Source organism: Gadus chalcogrammus, chromosome 15, assembly GCF_026213295.1.
Source record: "Gadus chalcogrammus isolate NIFS_2021 chromosome 15, NIFS_Gcha_1.0, whole genome shotgun sequence".
NCBI lineage: Eukaryota > Metazoa > Chordata > Actinopteri > Gadiformes > Gadidae > Gadus > Gadus chalcogrammus.
In genome coordinates, this window is record NC_079426.1 from 2,206,464 (window position 1) to 2,219,519 (window position 13,056).

General features: G+C 48.8%; 1 protein-coding gene across 1 annotated transcript in view; it reads left to right on the top strand.

Annotated features, from left to right (window-relative positions):
• LOC130404615 (vinculin-like) overlaps positions 1-13,056 on the top strand; it is a 39,044-nt gene that overhangs the window by 14,235 nt on the left and 11,753 nt on the right. Inside the window, exons 7-18 of the mRNA XM_056609452.1 lie at positions 1,644-1,734; positions 2,480-2,627; positions 3,001-3,154; positions 4,119-4,294; positions 6,041-6,231; positions 7,461-7,660; positions 8,872-9,000; positions 9,237-9,386; positions 9,841-9,949; positions 10,552-10,854; positions 11,432-11,592; positions 12,272-12,457. Of these exons, the coding sequence (XP_056465427.1) occupies positions 1,644-1,734; positions 2,480-2,627; positions 3,001-3,154; positions 4,119-4,294; positions 6,041-6,231; positions 7,461-7,660; positions 8,872-9,000; positions 9,237-9,386; positions 9,841-9,949; positions 10,552-10,854; positions 11,432-11,592; positions 12,272-12,457 (1,998 nt within the window). The remainder of the gene's footprint in view (positions 1-1,643; positions 1,735-2,479; positions 2,628-3,000; positions 3,155-4,118; positions 4,295-6,040; positions 6,232-7,460; positions 7,661-8,871; positions 9,001-9,236; positions 9,387-9,840; positions 9,950-10,551; positions 10,855-11,431; positions 11,593-12,271; positions 12,458-13,056) is intronic.

Consider the following 13,056-nt stretch of genomic DNA (forward strand, 5'->3'; position numbering starts at 1 on the left):
CCATTGCGCCCTCACACTTCACTAACGGAGCATCACGCAGACTATAAATGACGCTTCAGATAGTCATCCATAACCCATGACTCTCATACGCTAACAACAAACCTTGAGTGACACATAAACGATACCTGCGCACACCTCTGCAGTCATCCAGCGAATCCGCCTGAGATCCAACATGATCCACCTGATATCCTCGCGGTGGTAGGGAGCGGGAGGGACTAGGGATGATCTCACTGCACTGACCCACACAAAAAGAGAAAAACTATCTGTAGCAGGGACCTCTATAACCTCTATTCACTCAAAGACTCAAAGATTCAGAGATTCAGTCTTTTTTATTTTGTTTTACTTTCTACTGTCTGTTTCTTTTTTCGCCTAGTTCTTTAACTCCTGGTTTTTCTTTCTTCTCCTTCTTTCTTTCCGTTCCTCCTTCCTCCTCCATTCTTTTCCTCCCTGTAGAAGGTAAGCCTACGTCTCTGACCCAATCGGCATCGCCAGCGCATGTGGGTGTGTGTGAGAGATAGGGTACACCTGTCTGTCTGCCTACTTGTGTCATACCAGGTGCCGGCCCGGCTTCAATGATGAGTGTTGTAGTCCCTGGTTCATTCTGTTGGTCGCCTGCTACTGCCTACCGGATGCTACATAGCATCCATAACATGGACCTCCTTGTTTGCTATATTGAAATGTGTGATAATCTGTGATCGTGTCTTGTCTGTGGATGTGTGTCTATGTGTGTGTGTGTGTGTGTGTGTGCGTGTGTGTAGCTTTAAAAACGTACATGGTTATGCATACCGACTTACATTATTTTATTTTTGGCTGAAATGTTAATGTCTACGGAAATGGAATACCTTGTGATCGGCCAGACCACATATTTTTTTCAAATGTACTTTTATGACGTCAGTGAGAATGTTTAATTGACAGAGTGCAACTCTTCATATTTCTCATGCTTTTTATTGACTAGGCACGTCATGAGATTGAAGTGTATTGATAAGGTCGGGTTTTTCCCAGAAATCCTGACCCTGCATGTTTCTCTGAAAACAATGGGCACAAATCAAGAGCATTGTGTGTGCGTGCGTGCGTTCTTGTGTGCGTGTGTGTGTGTGTGTTTGCTTGGTCGTGCTTATGTGTGTGCGTGTTTGTGTGTGTCTTTGTTGTCAGTGCACTGGACCAGGTCATGAATTATAGATTCAGACACATCCATAATAGATGAGCAGTATTTAAACTATGCCCTTAAGAGCTTTATTATCTACTGAACTGGAACAACTCCTGAAGTGTACTTAAATGATGAGGTTGGTGTACATTTCCCAATGGAGCGAACAAAGGTGACCATGTTTTTGTCTGTCCATTAAGGACTTCTAGACGTCTCGGTCCAAATCGACTCAATTAAGTCACAGGTCCACCCTCTTGGTTTTTGGTCTGCGGAATACAGAATATTTTAATATTTTAATAATTCAGTAATTATAACAGAATAACTGAATAATAATAATATTCAGTTTTCCCCCAAACCCACTCCTAGTCTCAAACATCTTGGAAGCCTTCATTCCTAAGTAAGCTACAAACCATCTAAAAAAACGAGTGGACGACTTTGATTCAACCTCTCTCAGCCGTTCCGGTCCCCTGAGTGACGCCCAGCTGTCTCTCTCCCTCAGGATATGGAGGCCATGAGGATGTCTCTGGCTTTGATCGAGTCTAAGATGGCGCAGGCTAAAGCGTGGCTCAAAGACCCCCACGCACCGGCAGGTAATGGTAAATGTTCAACCACGTGGTTTATTCTAACAGAGACGCGAGGTGAACGGGCTCGCGTTCTGGAGGTGGTTCATGAAGCATCTGGCGAACACGGGTAAACAAACAGTTTATATCGGGAGTGGGCGGAACGGTAAATAAGCCACGCCTACATGTTCTTATTTACCGAGGGAAACCTTCGGTCTGCATTGGCTTTAGCGGAAGTGGCAAAACTGGCCATGGTTGTAGTCTTTAACTAATCAACAAAATCATGAAACCTTATATGGTGTTGTTGTCCATTATGTGAAGAAGAAACCATCCATAACTGTTGTTAGCTTGAAACATGTCACTCGAAATAGCATAGACTAAAATAATTCACATAAGTAACCGGTTCACCCTCACTCTCTCAGCAACCCCCTCCGTCTCCTGCGTACCCCCAACATGGTTCGTCTGTGCCCCCTCCAATTGGCCCCAGGAACCCTGGACCATTGACTTCTTTTAACTTTATCGTACATATATATCGGCTTGTTTTACCGTTTTGTTTGCCTACCTTTGCACAGTTCAGAATTATTTTGCACTATTTACAATGTATTTATTGTAAGTATGACTTATTTTATTCATTTACCTAATTTTATCCTTTTGTACTTATTGCACCGTGGGTCAGAGACAAACCCAATTCCGATTCCTCTGTTTGTCTGGCAACCTATTTGGGGATTGACCCTGAAGCTGACTCTGAGCGGGCTGTGTGTCCGTCCCACGGCAGGGGAGCCAGGGGAGCAGGCGGTGCGGGTCATCCTGGACGAGGCGGGCAAGGTGGGGGAGCTGTGTGCTGGGAGGGAGCGGAGAGACGTCCTGGGAACCACCAAGGCTCTGGGCCAGATGACCGACCAGGTGGCCGACCTGCGGGCCAGGTAGGGGTGACAGGGGGAAATGTACAAACAGGGAGGGCTTAACTCTGTGGTTCAAGGCTTGTTTCTCTTTTCTATTTCTACCTCTGTAACTTCTGCTGGGAAACCCTGAATTTCCTGTCTAGGATTAAAAGCGTACATTCGATCTTATTTTAACCTAAAAATAACTTTTTGGTTCAGCTTCCATCGAAACAAGTCGTGTGTCTTGTATCCATATGTTATCATTTCACCCTTATGCAATCACGATTTTCCCGAAAATCGGCTCCCAAATAAAGTTTTAAATAAAGTTTTAAATAAAGTTTTTATGTAAAATTGAAGTGATCCGTACGCCACTGAACCCTAACCTCCGACCCCTTCCCTCTGTGGGGGCTCCCAGGGGCCAGGGCCCCACCCCGGGCTGCATGCAGAGGGCCGCCCAGTGCTCCCAGGGTCTGGACCTGCTGTTCAGCAAGGTGGACGGGGCGGCGCGCCGACTGGACGCCCTGATCAACGCCAAGCAGGCCATCGGTCGCAGGCTGGACGCCGCCCAGGTCGGCCACAAAGCCCTGCTCAGCCTCGCCGACAGGACGCTGGACGGCAGATGAGACTCAATGGGACTCAGGGAGACTCAATGAGACTCATTGAGACTCAATGGGACTCAGGGAGACTCATTGAGTCTCATTGAGACAAAAAATGGGACTCAATGGGACTCAGGGAGACTTAATGAGTCTCAATGAGACTCATTGAGACTCAATGGGACTCAGGGAGACTCATTGAGTCTCATTGAGACAGAAAATGGGACTCAATGGGACTCAGGGAGACTTAATGAGTCTCATTGGGTCTCATTGAGACTCATTGGCAGTCAAGCGTGTTGTCGATTTTGTCGTTGTATTGCGGTCTTCTCTAAGTAATGCTAAATGGATGGTTTTAAGCGTTCCCCCGGCAGCTGCTTCTTCCATGCTAATCAGAGAGACGTTTACTGCCTACAGGATTGATTCGCATGCAGCTCCTTTTAGTGGGGATTTGCTTCCACTTTCAAACCTCTCCGTAGCTACCAATGCTTCTATTTATGCATTCAGCAGACGCCTCTAACCGACATGACTTCTAGGGAATGATGAAGAGAAGGGGGTTTGGAACTTTGCAATAGGATGGTTAGAAGTAGGCTTTGGACACAGGCGATTGAACCCAGTACCAGGTCAGCTGGGAATTGAACACCCTAGCCACTAAACTGCCCAACCACTATTCTACCTGAATCTACGACCATCTCTTAATCACTGTTCACTCTGTGTCATGAGCTATGGCTTCTCATGGTCAAGTTCTCCCTGTATGCCAAAAAGGCTCTTTAAATCCTGAACCACCCTATAGGAATTGGCAGGCATAGCAAGACAGCTGGATTGATGAACCATGCATGACCTGATTCGATGGATACGATGGATGGAATGATTAAATGGTTATGATGTGTGTGTGTGTGTTTGTGCGTGCGTGCGTGTGTGCGTGCATGCGTGTGTTCTATAGGCCTGGCTGGCGGACCCAAACGGGGGTCCAGAGGGAGAGGAGAACATCAGAGCCCTGCTGGCCGAGGCCAAACGCATCGCAGATCTGTGCGAGGACCCTAAGGAGAGGGACGACATACTGCGCTCCATTAGCGAGATTGTCGGACTCACCGCCAGACTGGCCGACCTACGCAGACAGTACGTCTTCGTTTTGTTTTTGTTTATTTATTTATTTAAAAGGGACAGTTGATCGACATGTCCATTGCATAGGGCATGTCGATGTACCAGATTTAGTTATACAAACTATTTTTCATCTGAAGTCCCTTTCATCTGTACATCCGTTTTTGCTTGCATTCATTGATTTAAAAAAACATTGCTGTGCCAAAAAAGGCAAAAATGTAAACAGTAATTTATAGACGTTTTGTTCCCAGGCTCAAACTCCAGCCTCATGCCACCAACAGGTGGCGTGTCTTCCCCTCCTGGGGATTGTGTTGTTGCCTCAGCACCCTGGGCGTCAGCCCCACAATAAGGTTTAAAGTTGCTGGTGTGTCGCCGCTGGTGGAGGCGGTACGGGGGGGGGCGGTGTGGTGACGGTGGTCCGTGCCCTGGTCTGCGGTTACAGTGTTATGGTGTTAAGTGGCTGTTCAGGGTCTGTGGTCTGTTAGATGACAGTCGGCAGAGGATCAATGGGTGAAATTTGACAACACTACACAAGGTTAACCTTAATCCTTTCTTTTTCTCCTGGGGGGGGGGGGGATGATTTATGTTACATGGCTGTGAACGCATTTACTGGATTAAAGCTTCCATCAAGTGTGATCCAAATAGGAAGGGTAGAAGTGAAGATTTCTATGCCCGACGGACATGTCTGCCTGGTGTCATTAGAAGATATAGCGAAGCAGACAATGTCTCTCTCTTTGTGCTTGGAGAGAGACGGAGCGATTAGTACCTGTAATTGCATTTAGTGTTGATTTTTTCTCCTTCTAGGAGAATAAGTTAGTATACTGGAGACACTACTGCACAGATCATTGAATACAAAGTAATAACAATTCAAAAGCTATTAGTTTGAATTGGCATTTATTGTCTTCTCCTTAAGTAATTGTGGTTGTTTTCTACGGATCCATTCTCCTATCTAATACGACTGAGATAAATAAGGATGTGTACACAGAAGGCACTATGAAGCGCTCCTCGATGCAGACCGGGATGTTCCCAGGCATAGAGATTAGGTAAGGGATAATGCCCGACGAGGTGTCCATTATCAGGAATTAATGGCCTCCGCGAAGTCCATTAATTCCTGTTACTGGACACTTCAAAGCACATTATCCCGCTTAAACCACGGTCACTTGGCAAAGAAAAGAAATGAAGACCATTCATTTATATTTTCCAGCATTTTACATATTTTCAATCATTTTACATTTTACGGACCTTAGCTTCGACTTGGCAACGGTAGGTATTCTAGTCCGTCAGCTATGAGCCAGAGAGCTAACGTTATGCATTGTACATATTTATAATTCGAAATTCATCCCAGCCTTTATTCCACAGATACTAGGGTCCATCTATCCGCGTGGTCTGATAACAGTTTCATTAATTTTTCACAATTTACCAGCTCTCGCTTTGAAGGCTGAACAGACAATTTGACCGGAACTACTTAGCAGGTGTCCGTATATCAGGGGTTAATGCACACCCTGCAGCCAATCAGAATCGAGTATTCCCCCAGACCGTGGTATAACATTGAATAAACACCAACACTTTTCAGCACATTTCTTCCATCGGACTCAAATATAGACCTAAGGTACCTTACATGATGGTGGTGAGGTACTGGTTTGTGTTTTACAGGTCGTGGGTTCACTGGCTATGCTTTCACAACTAATACACAAACCTTTAATTCCCAGTCCTTGCTCTCTTCTCTGCCCTACTCTAAACCCCTACTCTTTGTCTCTGTCTTAGGGGTAAGGGCGACAGTCCTGAAGCCCGTGCCTTAGCCAAGCAGATCGGGGCGGCGTTGCTCAACCTGCAGTCCAAGACCAACCGCGCCGTGGCCAACATGAGGCCGGCCAAACCCGCCGTCACCCTGGAGGGGAAGATGGAGCAGGCCCTCCGCTGGGTGGCCAACCCAGGGGTGGACGACCGAGGCGTGGGTAGGTGGAGTGGGACGGTGGAGCTCTGTCTCCAAGGAGGGAGGTGGGCTTAGTGAGTGACGTTTGGCTGTTTGATTCCCGGAGTCCCCACGTCCTACCTGCGGGCTTCCATGAGCATGATGCACGGAGCCTTACCTCGTAAGCTGGTTATGCATTCACTGGAAGTCATTTCATAAGAAGCAATCTGCTGAATCACTCTGCTGGTAACTCGCTCTACTGAAATCAACCCAAACCACTTCTGAGGGCTGGGTTTTTCTGAGTGCAGTGTGGTTTGTGGTTGTGGGTTTGGTGTCCATCCGAGCACTTCTCTGTGTGTGTGTTAGTTCAGCGGGTAGCGTCCTGACCTCATGAGGGATAAGAGTAGATGCTGTAACATTATAACAGCGTATAACGACTGGCTTGGCCCATCAAACCTCTCAGCACTTAAGGTCCGTCATTCAACCCCCGCAAACCCTTGCAGTGAATGACCTCATGCGGTCGACACTGACAGCCTCGGGTCCTGTTTCCTGTGTGGGGAGCTCGAGCCTGCCCGTGTACTCCCCATCCTGTAGTGTGATTGTTTTCCCTTCTCTCTGCCTGTCCGCCACGCTTTCCTATGGGAGCAGAGTATGAGATACTGCAGTTCTACACAGGTACCGATCGGTCGCCAATCACCACCGCTGTGCCCCATCCCTTGTGTCGAAGGAAACTATTGTAACAGATGCATGTTTAAAGGTCCTGCCACCAGGTGTGGGAGTTGATTAGCCGTTACAAGCCGTGAAGGCTTCATAAGGGGCAGATGTTCAAAACGGCTTGTAACGGCTAATCACACTCACACCTGGTGGCATGTCATGGGACCTTTGACGAGTCCATCCATTCGTCTGTATTACGTTGTGATTGTACCGTGGTGAAAGTGCACGCAATGCATGTCAAGTGCTCACGAAAACACCGCCCAGCTTCACATGGACATCAAATTCTCGCTTTTGATCCGATTAAAATCCCCCAAAAAATGATCGGATTAAAAATGTGTCCTGTAAACACCTTAAGTGATCGGATTCTTCTAACTCCGATTACATTTTCAATCCGATTAAAACAGGTGGGGTAGAGCGTTCTATTGGCTCTGAAGCTGTTGCCCCCCCCCCCCCCCCCCCCCCCCCCCGCACACACACACTTTCAACACACATCCCGAACCACATCGGGTGGGCGGGTGAGGTGAGAGTCGACCTCTGACCCCTGCTCTCTGTCCGCAGGTCAGGCCGCCATCCGGGGCATGGTGGGGGAGGGGAAGCGTCTGGCGGGGGGGCTGGTGGGCCCCTACCGGCAGGACCTGGTGGGCCGCTGTGACCGCACCGAGGCGCTGATGGCCTCGCTGGCGGACATGGCGGCGCGCGGCGAGGCCGAGGCACCCCACGCCCGCGCTACCGCCGCCCAGCTGCAGGAGGGGCTGAAGGTAGAGGCCCCGCCCACACCGCCCGCTAGGGGAAGAGGTCCCGCCCACACCGCCCGCTAGGGGTAGAGGCCCCGCCCACACCGCGCGCTAGGGACAGAAGCCCCGCCCCCCCTTATTATGACTCGAGGGTATAATACGTGCTCACCAACAAGTGCACTCTGAATCCTGATCAATCATGATCATGGGCAAGAGGGAGGATGGTTGTTGGCATTTCCTCACGCACAACGATTCACACACACACAAAACGTGTTTTACTGACGCACAATGATTCACACACACGCTCAGTGTGGTTTGCAAATACAAAACATCATTCACAAACTAACTCAAAAACAAATACAGTGCGGAGTTTGGCCTAATATTAGTTTTACAAATTGAGGAACTAATTATGACTCGAGGGTATAATACGTGCTCACCAACTAGTGCACTCTGAATCATGATCAATCATGATCATGGGCAAGAGGAAGGATTGTTGTTGGCATTTCCCCGCAGAGGCGTCTGGCTGCATTCCTCCATAGGATCAATCCGGAGTTTACGTATCAGTAGCCTACTGTTATCAGGGTTTCCAGAAATACCAAAAAAACTCCATGTAAACAGTTATGCTACTAATTTAGCCAACTACTCGTTAAACCTGTATTTTATACAGTATGTAGGCCTGAAGTCAGTGTTTAACCAGTTTTATCAGTGTTACACCTACACCGGAGCGCCCCTGGCTATGTAATTTATGACATGCCATTCACTGTTAGCGGGATACACTAAACAGCCATTTGTATCCCTTCTGAACATTTTGTAACTTCAGTCTCTGGATAAATTGCGTTTTAGTTAGGCTATAGTTAAGGGAAGGGTACTTATTATTGACCAATCAACTGCCCGACCAACTCACCTGCAGTTAGACACCGGATATAGTTTCCCGCGTCTCATCGCTGTAATTGAGAGTGTGAATATTTAATATCTTTCTAATAACCCCCCACACCCCATATTTTGTTGGTGTAGATATAGAAACATAACATACAATAACAATATTCTCCCGATTGCATATGAAAATATAGCAAAGCTACTCAGTAGTACAGATGAAGTTAGAAATTAAGTTCTAACATTCCGAGGCTATGATAACTCCTCGCCCTGAACGCGCTGATAAAACGGTGACCCTGCGCCATCTAGTGGCTGTTTTAACAACGTCTCATCGTTTTATTTCCGGTGGCTGCCTTTCCCAGGACCTGAGAGGGCGCATGCAGCAGGTCATGACCCAGGAAGTCTCCGATGTATTCAGTGACACCACCACTCCTATCAAGCTTCTGGCTGTGGCCGCGACCGCACCGGCGGACACGCCCAACCGGGTGGAGGTCAGTGTGTGCGCTGTGTGTGTGATGTCTCATCGTCGCGTCATTTCCTTGTGTGGCAAAACTCCATGACAAAGGCCCGCTGGAGTGACGTGCTGATTGGTCAGGGAGATTTTCTCCTGAACAGAAGTGCAGCGGTTCTCACAGCGGGGGTGCTACGTGTTGATGTGATGCTTGTGTGTGTGTGTGACGTGTGTGTGTGTGTGTGTGTGTGTGTGTGTGTGTGTGCATTTCGGCAGGTCTTCGACGAACGCTCTGGGAACTTCGAGGCCCACTCGGGCCGCTTGGGGGCGACGGCGGAGAAGGCGGCGGCCGTCGGATCGGCCAATAAGGGCACAGTGGAGGGCATCCACGCCGCCGTCAAACACTCCCGGGACCTCACGCCCCAGGTACGCACACACACACACACACACACACACACACACACACAGACACACACAGACACACACACACACACACACACACACACACACACACACGCACACACACACACACACACACACACACACACACACACACACAGTTAAGCACAACCACATACCAGCAATTACTCACACTGTAACACACGAACACACACACACACATACACAGCTAAGAACACACTCACACATACACAGCTAAGAACACACTCACACACATACACACAGTTTAGCACACACTCACATACAACCAGTTACAAACACAGTTAAACACACACACACATACAAGCAGTTACGAAGACTGTTGCACACAAACACAGACACACACACACACACACACACACACACACTCACAGTGCACAAGCGCCCTCTGGTCCCTGTTTCCATGACGACCGACGGCGGGTTGACCCCGGGTCTGTTCCAGGTGACGTCTGCTGCGCGGATCCTGCTGAAGAACCCGGGCAGCCAGCCGGCGTACGAGCACTTTGACACCATGAAGAACCAGTGGATCGACAACGTGGAGAAGCTCACCGGTAGGGCGGCTTCTGTGACGGCCCGCGGACATCCCTCACAACCCTTTAGCCCTCCCAGACGGGGAGCGTTCTCCAGTCTCGTGGGGGGGGGGGGGGGGGGGGTTGTGATAATGCAGTGTGTACGGCCACGGAACAAAACGGCCCTTTCGAGGACGCGTGCGAAACACTGCTTCTGCTGCTCACTTTGAAGAGCCGTTGAACAAAGCTTAAAGTCGCATTGTGTACGATTGAGCCCCTCCTAGTTAGGAGAATGTATCAGTAATAGGATGGGACTTTATTGATACCGTTATTGAAATCACAATCCATCATAATTGACCAAAGATATGTCCAGGTTATTAGCTTTAAAGCTAGCGTAGGCAAACTATGTTAGAAGCTTTTTTTAATTTCTCTTCTTCTTTACTTGTGTATCCAAACGGCAATAACAAAAATAAAAGAAAGGAATATCTTTGGTAAAGTAAGCCCTTCTAATCATCTCCAATAATGTGTGTGTGTGTGTGTGTGTGTGTGTGTGTGTGTGTGTGTGTGTGTGTGTGTGTGTGTGTGTGTGTGTGTGTGTGTGTGTGTGTGTGTGTGTGTGTGTGTGTGTGTGTGTGTGTGACCAGGTCTCGTGGACGAGGCCATAGACACCAAGTCCCTGCTGGACGCGTCCGAGGAGGCCATCAAGAAGGACATCGACAAGTGCCGCGTTGCCATGGCCAACGTTCAGCCCCAGATGCTCGTTGCCGGGGCGACCAGCATAGCGAGGAGAGCCAATCGGGTGCTGCTGGTCGCCAAGAGGGAAGTGGAGAACTCGGAGGACCCGCGCTTCCGGGACGCGGTGAAGCACGCCTCGGACGCCCTCTCGCACACCATCTCGCCCATGGTGATGGACGCCAAGGCCGTCGCCGGGAACATACAGGACAAAGGTGAAGACGCTGAGCTCCACCAGGGGGCAGCAGTGTCCCACTCCCGTCTGAAAGGAGTACGGACGCTGAGCTCCACCAGGGGGCAGCAGTGTCCCACTCCCGTCTGAAAGGGGTCTGGACGCTGAGCTCCACCAGGGGGCAGCAGTGTCCCACTCCCGTCTGAAAGAGGCCCGGGTTCTATCTACCAACGTCCTGCCTGAGAGCCTTCTTTGAGCCAGACGCCTCACCCTGACGACTTCTTTAATGAGTTGCATGGGAATTAATTGTTAGCCACTTTGGATAAAAGTTCTGGATAAATGACCAAATGTAATATAGTAAATAATATACCAAACACCTTGACACCTGATAGGACAGACGGAAAAATGCTCAAATATTAATCACGTCTCTTCAAGGTTCTTCATGCTCATCTTAGTGGGAATCACACTCCCTGTCCTTAGTCGGTTCATCTCCGTTGTAAACCAATACCAAGGTTCTTCACGATCAATGAATAAGCTGGTCCTGTGGGGGGTTCAGCGGCGTGTCCCTGGTGGTCTGTAGTTGACCCGGTCCTTGCTGTGTTCTCCTCGGTCCGGCCCAGGTCTGCAGAAGGCCTACCTGGACTCCTGCCTGAGGATCCTGGGGGCTGTGGGGACGGTCCGAGAGGCCTTCCAGCCCGTGGAGCTGGACTTCCCCCCGCCGCCCCCTGACCTGGACCAGCTGCACCTCAGGGCTGGCATGGGCACGCGCACACCAACACAGGTACACGCGCACACAAACACACACACACACGCACACACAAACACACACAAATACACACAGGTACACGCGCACACAAACACACGCACACACAAACACACACAAATACACACACACACAGGCACACACACACACACACACACACACACACACACACACACACACACACACACATATATACACACACACGCACACAAATACAAATACAAACACACACACACACACACACAAATACACACACACACACACACACACACACACACACAGAAACACACTCACACACACACAGACACACACACGCACTTGTGTGCTTGCATTCACAAATATAGATTGCTCACATGCACGCACGTACACACACGTAGACACGAGGCCATGTTATGAATAGCTTGCTGTAAAACAAGGCATCGATTATGCAGCCCACATTGTTGGAATCCATTCCTAAAACAGCTTCACTCGAATCAAAGTTATTTTCAAGCTCTAAAATGAAAAGTGTATACTTCTTCCCACTCCTTTTCAAATGGGTTAAGATTAAATGGTGCCTTTTTTTGTTTCTGTAATTTGATTACATGTTTCTTGCATATTTGAAATAAAGATTTAAAAAAAAAAAAAAAGGCAAAACAAAACAGTGTGCATTGGACTCTCCGCAAATGTTCGTCTTGACGTTGTTGTGTCACTCGTCCAGGTCAGTGATGAGCAGGCCCCCCCCAAGCCCCCCCTGCCAGAGGGAGAGGTCCCGCCGCCTCGCCCTCCGCCCCCAGAGGAGAAGGACGAGGAGTTCCCGGAGCAGAAGGTGGGGGAGGTGCTCAGCGAGCCCATGATGGTGGCCGCAAGGCAGCTGCACGATGAGGCCCGCAAGTGGTCCAGTAAGGTCAGTACCAGGCATCACCACCAGGGGTCAGTATCGGGCATTCACCACCGGTTTTCAGTACCTACCATATATGCCGCCAGGGGTCAGTACCTGATATATACCACCAGGGATCAGTACCTGGCGTTTACCTATACCAGAGGTAGTATCCACCCCTGGCTTGTGACTGCAGCGTTTCTCCGTGTTAAAATGCACTATGTATTTTTACGATGTATATTTGTGTATTTTACATTTAGAAATGTCAGAGTTCCTTTTTGTTCGTAGATTGACTTCGTCGTTCACCTCTTGCTATGTGAATTTGCTATGTTTGTCTTTGCGGTCCTGTATGTATGTCTTTTTCTGTGTGAGATTTGCAGGTTGGGTTATTCTAACATAATAATTATTATTATGTACAATAGTAATAGTAAGCAGTGCTTTATTAGATTACTTTATGAACTGTTAACCGTTTCTTCCCCTTTTAAGGAGCCGTAACTGTCACTATCTTGAAAGCTTTGGTTCAGGGATCTCTGACAAACAATCTGCAAGCAATGCGCGATAAAGCCGGTTACACTGGTTAGCTCAATCCTAGAACCTTGTTGATGGTGGAAGGATTATGGCAACAG